Raw genomic sequence first — 8943 nt, 5'->3', positions numbered from 1 at the left:
GTTTTTTGAGTGTCTCACAGTAGCCAGAGGGTCCAGCCTTGTGCCAACCACAGAACCAGCCCTCCTGATCAGCTTCTCCAGCCTGGAGAACCACAAGGTGGTTCTGAAGGCAAAAGGCAACCCGGTACTAGCAAGGTGGATCTAGTAAAGCAGTCAGTGAATGTATCTGTGGGGTTAGAGAGCTCTGTTGAAGCCTTCTTCTAATTCCTGTACTTAAAAAAACTCAATAACAACTCAAAGTTCTTTTTCAAATTTAATAAACAAAAATAAGAAACAGTAATTGAGAGCAGATGCAGGATGTTTTTTCATTTGTGCTCGAATCTAACTTTTAGACACGTTTAATAATTTAATGTACAATTACAGCAGAACCAGTCATTTACAGAGTGTGTATTGGTCATGACTCGTGTCACGGAAGCAGAGGAAAGCGAGACGTTCAGTGTTCTTGGAGTGTTTGTAAAAGCTCATGTTCCACAGGGCTGGTGGAGGTCAGGAACAGCCAAATGAGAGGAGGATGCTTGGGTCAATGAGCTTGGATGATGCGTGTCATGAGAGTTCAGTACTCGTAGACGGAGTGTGGTGTTCCCTGAGATGTGGACCTGGTACTGTGGCTAGTTAGACTTATGTGTCTCTTGAGGCATGGAACCCTCGTGAGCATCAGCCTTTTGAAATGGCTCTGGAACTTCTTTCCCACAAAGGTGTAGAACACTGGGCTGATGCAGCAGTACAGGTAGGCAATGTTACGGGTCACATATAGAGCATAGTCCAGGCTTTCTGCGTCAGAGCAGGACGGCGGTTGAAGCTCAGGGTTAGAGGACTGAATAGCTCGAAGGAGGATGACTATGTTGTAGGGCGTCCAGCAAATGAAGAAGGTGACAATAATAACAAAGATGAGCTTGATGGCACGACACTTCTCCTTCATACGGGTGGACAGGATACGCACAGTAATGCTGATATAGCAGTACAGGACCATGATCAGGGGAACGAGGAAGAAGAGCATGAACTGCTGGTAATACGTGACCAGGCTCCAGGTCCTTATGGTACTTATTGGAAACCCTGAATCTTCGCACAGGTACCCATCTGAGGGGTCTTTCCATGACTTACGTAGAACTAATTCTTTTAGACTGGCAGCAACGCTTATACACCACACTATCACAGAAGAAACCATGGCATAGAGCTTCTTCCTGTGTTTAGCAGCGGACACTGCATGCACCACTGCCAGGTATCGATCGAAGGTCATGAGTGTGAGGAAGAGGATGGAGCTGTAAAAACCAATGAAATATGTGCTACTGACAATCTTGCACATCGCTGTGCCAAAAATCCATTCAGAAAAATGGTATGTGGCCCAGAAAGGCAAACTGGAGGCAAAGAGCAAATTTGAGAAGACCAGATTTAGTAGGAAGATGTTTGTGACTGTGTTGAGCTTCTCATACTTGCAGATGATGACAACCACCAGCCAATTTCCAAAGAAACTCAGGAGAAAGTTGACAGAGTAAAAGATTGGGTTGAATTTGGCACCAAACTGGTTGACTTTGTTCTTGGAACAGAGGCGGACGAGTTCATTCTGCAAATACTCCGTCGGGTCGTCTGTCCCATTCAAAAGATCCAAGAAGAGATTGTAATTCATATCATCCATATCATCCATATCATCCATGGTTGGCTTCGTCCTGCAACAGGAGAAACATAAAAAAGAAACATGTCAGATTTCTGTCAAGTTGAAACAATTTAGATCTACAGTAGGGCTGGTCAGTGTGTCAGGACCCAACATGAATTCTCACTAAACTCTAAGACTCTTAGAAATAGACTGAGATCCAGGAGATAATAACCAGATTTGCTATTTCCAATCCATTCCACTTTATTTATAGAGCACATTTCCCAAACAAACAGTTTCCAAAGTGCTGTACATTGACTAAAATTAGATAAAAATTATTAAACAAAAAAAAACAAGGAAAGTACAACAATAAAATGACTAAAAATAAGATAAAAACACAGATAAAGTACAGGTAAAAACACAGAGAACCACATGACTATTTCTAGCCGTTGTGCACATCCTTAATTATTTAGGCCATCAAACAAAAGCCCAAATCTTTGTTTTATTTATATTATTGAAAAATTTAACCATGAAGTTAAGACACAAGATTTTGTCGTCAAGGGGGTCCTCTATTTCAGATATTTACTAAAGTAGACCAGAATCAAAATAATTCAAACTCAATAATTGGTGGAAAATCCAAATTCAAATAATTGTGATCCAGATCTCTGCCATTCAATCCTCCCGTGATTAAACGAATAAACCCCAGGCCAGTTTTTGAAAGGCTCTTTGAAATGAAATGATCCAAAAGATTTGGCTCCCTAAGAAGAGCCATGAATCCCATCACTAGTAACAACTACAAGCTTTTTGAAACAGGATTTTTTCATTTTCTCCTGATTTACCATGACTTGAACTAATACTGGAGAAATGATCAGAAACACAGATTTAATCCAAATTATTTTTATACATAGCATATTGAAAAATTATGATTAAACTGCATTTCTGAGTATTTCTTCAATAGTGGTTCAAATCTTTTTTTTCTCATGCAGGGACACACACACTATATACGGAGCCCCTAAAGGGCCATTGAAGAAGAAAAAAGTTGAAGCAAAAAGAAAAAAAAAACTAACGGGTGCTAACCCGTTAGTATCGGGTACGCAACAAATCACATGACTTTAAAACTCATTAAGATGATGTTCAGAGATGATGGAATTGTGACGATAAGCAAGCAAAGCTGTAATCTATTTGATTACAAGTCAAAAAGTAAAGTAAAACTCAATTTGTCACGACTCGTGACCGAAGGAACCCAAACGCAAGAAGGAAAGACTCGAAACTCAAAGTAGACTGTCACAGGTTTACTCGAATTCTCAAAGAAGTCAAACATCCAGTTGTACAAACAAACAGGACTCTGCAACACTTAAAACAACAAGGACAGAAACTTAAACACCTAACAACATAATCAAGAAAATGAAACGACTGAGAGAAACAGGTGAACACACAGAAGGGGGAGGAGGAGGGTGCAGCTGCCAGCTGAACCATGACACAATTAGCTCACGTAATGCCATTTCCAGGTAACTTGGAAACATTTCCTTGTGTGCAAATTACCTAGTAACTGGTGCACACCCGATACTAATTGGTGCGCACCCGTTAGTTCTTTTATTTTTATTTTTTTACTTCAGTTGTTTTTTTTACTTCAAATTTTCTTTTTTCTTTTAATATTTTTTACTTCAATTTTTTTTTACTTCAATGGCCCTTTAGGGGCTCCGTAATTATGTCCTCTGGCATGAGAAAAATGCTACAAAAACAAGTCAAAACACCATTTTCACTGGCGTTTTTAAAAAATAAAATCAGAGCTTTTTAAAAATATTTCACTTGATTATCAAGGCTTCATTTCTTTTCTTTCAACGTGTTTCTTCCATTTCTTTAACTGAAGTTGTATTTTTCTGTTGTGGCTCCTCATCAACGGGTGTGTATATTTTTGTGTAATTACAATTCTAAATTGGTAAAGAGAGAAGTGTTAAAACCTGCTGATGTTTGAAATCATGAATGTGATTCATGTCTGTCGTAATGTTGTGCATAATGGATCTCTCAAACACGGAACTGATCCCAGAATTGAGTGTCCTGTTATAAAACATTCTTCTTCAGTTGATTATCCTTGTCGCGATTATCATGATGTTAAGTCAAACTTCCATGTCCTTTATCCTTCACATAATGGCTTTTTCCAGGAGGACTGGACAGAAAGCACCAAACGTACGACGGACAACCAGTTTGGAGCATAAAAAGGGTTTCTTTTGAAATTGAGTTTATTAAGGCAGTGAAGAAGATTAAAGTCAAGCTTTTCTAAAAGTCACCAACTTGGTCGTGTCACCATAACCACGCAAAAATCTTATATCTACACAAACAGAACCTTTATGATGTAAAAAATATACAAAAACACAAAGTAATAAACATGAACAAACACAGTTCTATTGTTATCCTAACGCAGGAAAATTAGGCGCTGAATGGAAAAAGTAAACGAGTGTTTGTCATGAACTGCTGCCTGTTCTCCTCCTTCTCCTGGAGCCTGGGGAGCAGAAAAGCAGATGGACGTACCTGACAGGACCCCGTAAAGCTGGAGGAGAGGAGCGGCGCTGGCAGCTCACACGCCGTCTGCGATGCTGTGCACTTCTGAGGAAGTTCAGAGGGCTGTTGAAAATCCTTCCAACCTTGTCGTTTCCTCATAAAAAATGGAACAAAAACTGCAGAAATCAGCAGTTTTAAAAATTCTGCAACAGTAAGATCTTGTGTAACAGCTGTTCCCAGAAAGTACTCATTTTACATAAACAGAGGGATTTAATGAAGCTCAACCCGGATTCCAACCAAACTTGTAACTGATGTAAAGAAAAAGTGCAATTTTAAATGTCAGTGAAAATGACAGAATAAATGAGAATAAAAGAACAAGTTAGCTTCTGCAACAAATAATTTACAGAGATGCAAGAAAAATATAACTATTTTAATATGAAAACTCCTGATTTCAGCTTTAAAACAGTCTAAATATAAGCTTTTTCTAAGCTAGTGTCAGCCAGTGACAGAGATGTAAGTCAAAGGCAGGTCAGCTGCGTTTGAAAGACAGATAATGTCTACCTTGACTGACTGGAAAACGAGTTTGACACCAGCGCACAAAAACCACACTAAGAACAAAAACAAAAAGGTTTTTGGAACAAGTATCTTAACACTGTGTTGTATTTTAAGGGAATTGAATTACCTTCTATTTGGGGAAGTTTCCTTCTGCCCAACTTTCTGCTGCTCAGTATGGAGAGTAAACCAAGAATCTTTCCACTGGACATTACAATTAGGATAATCAGGTTGATCACTGAGGTTATTTGGCCCAAACATGGACCATAAAATGTAGAAATAAAATTCAAAGCAGCATCCAATGGCTCAAACCACTCCCCCCCCAATGCTCATTGAAATTTAAAAAATTTCATGAGACTATAACATTCCAACAGACCTTCAGCTTAAAGCTTCATCTCCACACCTTTGTGAAACAGAAGCTACAGTGGGGGGAAAGTGATTTTAGTCAGCCACCAATTGTGCAAATTCTCCTACTTTGCGTTTGCAAAAATATTTTTTGAAAGCAAAAAAGAAAAAAAACATTTAAAGCAATAAAAATAATTTGAAAAAAAAAGTTTTTGAAAGTAAAAAAAAAATTTAAAAGCAAAGAAAACGCATTTGAAAGCAAATATATATTATTTTCATTTGCAACTTAGAAAGTTGGCATATATAATCACTTCATCGTAAAGCAAGATGGAACATGAACCGTGTGTGATTATTGTGCAGATAATATGCATTTCATTAGTGATTCGTACGTCAATTAATTTGAGCATGATATTTGTGCTGTATATGCGAAGTAAAAGTTAAACATTGGTGGTACATGCATGAAAAGTCTGTAAGACATATGTGGAAAGCCACAAATTTGTGTATGCATCTCGCAAAAATACATAAACTGCGTAATTCTCAGCCATATCAACCAAGACTTCTGAACAGCTTGAGACCAAATCCATGTAAAGACCCGTCGGTCAAAACCCTTGACGGACATCAGCACACATCGACAAGTGAAAAACGAAAGAAACACTCATGAATGACATAAATCACGCCAAGATCATGACATTTCATACGTGCAAAATGTGCAAAATGTATGACACGGCCTTAAGCAACCAGGTTTTTGTAAAAAAAAAAAAAGCTTTTTTATTTACCTCAGCAGCTTATAGTCAAAAGGATTTACCACAAACTGTCCGTATAACCACAAAAATAAAGACGAGACAAGTTCTTGTGGTTAGCTCCACATCACAAGAACCAACTGAGACTGACCCAGAGCTGGAGGAAAAATGAAGCAAAGTTTTATGGTGAAAGTAACGGCACTGTGAAATGATCCCAAGATATGATCCCTTTATGAGCACCACCAAGCAGACATGGCTATCAGCTTCAGCTCCAACACGAGGAGAGGAAAACATGGTCCTGGTGACAAATGGTCCAACCCTCATGCACTTTATCAGACAAAAGTAGAATGTATCAAAAACACTTTTCTGGTGAGTCCAAGTTTTTTTCTCAGACACGGTTTGTGTTATCAACATACCTTACATGTTTCGGCGGAATCACTTCCGCCTTCGTCAAGTGATTCCGCCAAAACATGTAAGGTATGTTGAAAACACAAACCGTCTCTGAGAAAAATAACTTAAGAACTCAGTTAACTTTGTAGACACAATGAACTTTATTGAACACTTTTCTGGTGTTTAGCAAATCACATGGCAGTCTTCAATGGGAACGCACCATGAAGATATGGAAGCTGGACGTGACTTGAATGGTCAATGATTGGTTCTATTGTGCTGAAGTTAAAAGGCACCAAGGCTGATGGGCACCAGGATCAAGGAAGGAACCTGAGTTTTAGGTAGGGTTCTCAGTTCTGGATCAAGTTCTTAGGTCGAGGAGAGGTTTCCAAAGTGAATGATATACCGAGTTCTGAGATATGGTCCCACATGAGGTTTCCAGTTCTGAATTGGGTTACCATTTCTTGGAGGTTGTTCTAGTTTTTGGTGATGTGCTGGGACCATCGTTGCAACTAATTCAGCAGGTCAACTAATCTCATCATTGGCTAATGAATCTATCAATCAAACTAATCAGCAAAGCAGACATGTTCGCTTTCAGCCAATCGAATGGCCCTTTCGACTTTCTCTAGGCTGGTTATTGAGACTGAATTAACTCTATACTCTGGGGGGGACGGGGGTCACGACTGCTTAATGAGTGTCTTCACTGCCGTGGGAAAGAGGCTATTCCTCAGCCTGTTTGTTCTTAAGACTGAGTCTGCCAACATTTGGATATGGGCCAAATTTCCTCTCCTGGATCCGGCTCTTGTATACTTCTCCTGTAGCTTCTGTGATCACAAATGGCAAACAATTAAGTATTTTCCGTTATTCAGAGGAACACGTCAAGGCTGTCCAATTAGTCCTCTCTTATTTGCTTTAGCTATAGAACCTTTATCTATTATCCTTAAATCATCAACTTGTATAAGGCATCCACAGGGGAGGGGAAGCTTGGAGTTTCGTTATACGCAGATGACCTTTTAATGTATATTTCTGACCCTGTCCCAACTGTTCCCCACATTGATGATATCCTACAGAAATTTGGGGCTAAATCTGGATATAAATTAAACTTCAGTAAAAGTCAGTGCTTCCCTCTCAACAACTTAGCGCTTCAATTACAAGACACTGCCTTACCGTTTCAGATGTCCAGAAACGGTTTTAAGTACTTTGGAATTAATATCACAAGAGACATGGAAAGTCTGTATCAAGAAAATGTCCTCGCCTTACTGGAGAAGGACAAAGTAAACAGTATAAGAATGAATATACTTCCCAGATTCCTTTACCTGTTCCAGTGCATTCCCCTCTACATCCCTAAATCTTTTTTTTTATAAAACTCGACAAAAGCTTTTCTTCATTCATCTGGAGCGGCAAGAACCCAAGGGTCTGTTTAGAATTATTACAAAGACCTAAACATCAAAGGTGGCTTAGGCCTACCAAACCTGTGCCACTACTACTGGGCCTCTAATATTCAAAAAATTATGCATTGGCTCCAGGCTTCTGACATCAACTGGTGTCAACTCGAAGCCGCCTCCTGTAAAACAACTCTGACAGCCCTAATTGGATCTAGTCTTCCCTGTGTCATTTCACACTATATTACACACAATCCAATAGTTACAAATACCTTTAAAATTATATTTCAATTCAGACAGACGTACACACTCACTCAGGTGCTTACCACTAGTCCTATACGCAAAAATCCCCTTTTTCTCCCTGGTCAGACAGACTTCGCCTTCACAATTTGGGAAGAGAAAGGTATTATCAACTTTAAGGACATGTACCTAAACGGTATATTTGCAAGCTTCAATGATCTTGCTTCCAAAATTAATCTGCCTCACTCTCACTTTTTTCGTTACCTTCAAGTGCGTCACTTCCTTCAGCAGCATGACCTTCCCTAACATCCCACCAGTCTCCATGATAGATGAGGTGTTTGAGTTGCCACTTAATTCAAGGTACAAAAGATTAATTTCCAAAATCAAAGACTGCATATCACTTCATGACAGCGCAGCTCTTCTGAAAATAAGAGGTAGCTGGGAGGAAGAGCTTGGGCGGATTTTGGATGATAATGTATGGAACCGGGCCTTACAGAGAGTTAACCACAGTACCTCCTGTGCCAAGTTAAATATAATACAGTTTAAAATTATACACAGGGCTCACTTCTCTAAAGTAAAACTGTCAAGAATTTATCTTTAATTCATCTGAGTGCAAATTGTGACAGATGTCAAAATAGCCCAGCCAATCTAACCCACATGTTCTGGTCATGCTCTGCTCTGGTGAATTATTGGTCTACAATTTTTAAAACTTTATCAGATGCTCTAGATATCAGTCTCCAGCCTAGTGCAGAAGCAGCCATATGTGGTGTTTCACACCAAAACCTAGATACATTAAGAAAAACACAAAGACATTCTTGCTTTTGCTACTCTAATTGCAAGGCACCGTATATTATTGCACTGGAAATCTTAAGACCCACCCAGGGTGTCCCAGTGGCTGACGGATCTTATGCAACTATTAAAACTTGACAAAATAAAATATTCAGTTCGGGGATTGAGGGACACATTTTTCTCAGTCTGGGGTCGGGTTTTAGATCACTTCTTCTCCTTCGCCTCCTCACATTCTACCACCACGTCCGCGTAGTCTATAGTTTAAAATATTCCAGTTATTACTAATTATTATTAGCATTATAAGTATTATTTTTCTTACGTATAAATATTATTACATAAGCTATTTATGTAACTATATTTCTCTAATTTATGTTGCCATTTGGTTGACTGATTTGGCCATTGAGTTGATCATATAGAGGTA

General features: G+C 39.0%; 1 protein-coding gene across 1 annotated transcript; it reads right to left on the bottom strand.

Annotated features, from left to right (window-relative positions):
* Nucleotides 1-238: 238 nt before the first annotated feature.
* Nucleotides 239-4334, bottom strand: LOC101155057 (C-C chemokine receptor type 5). Its single transcript, XM_004078629.4, has 2 exons — nt 4118-4334; nt 239-1664 (listed from the first exon to the last, which is right to left on the bottom strand). The coding sequence occupies exon 2, from the start codon at nt 1649-1651 to the stop codon at nt 554-556; it is 1098 nt and encodes a 365-aa protein (XP_004078677.1). The 5' UTR covers nt 1652-1664; nt 4118-4334; the 3' UTR covers nt 239-553.
* Between the last annotated feature and the right edge of the window lie 4609 nt (nt 4335-8943).

The sequence above is a fragment of the Oryzias latipes genome, chromosome 17 (genome assembly GCF_002234675.1).
Source record: "Oryzias latipes chromosome 17, ASM223467v1".
Taxonomy (NCBI): Eukaryota; Metazoa; Chordata; class Actinopteri; order Beloniformes; family Adrianichthyidae; genus Oryzias; species Oryzias latipes.
The sequence above is the reverse complement of the archived record's forward strand: the minus strand, read 5'-3'. Positions and strand labels throughout refer to the sequence as shown.

Excerpts from the sequence above, each read along its gene's own strand:
- LOC101155057 (XM_004078629.4), bottom strand. The coding sequence starts at position 1,651 with ATGGATGATATGGATGATATGGATGATATGAATTACAATCTCTTCTTG.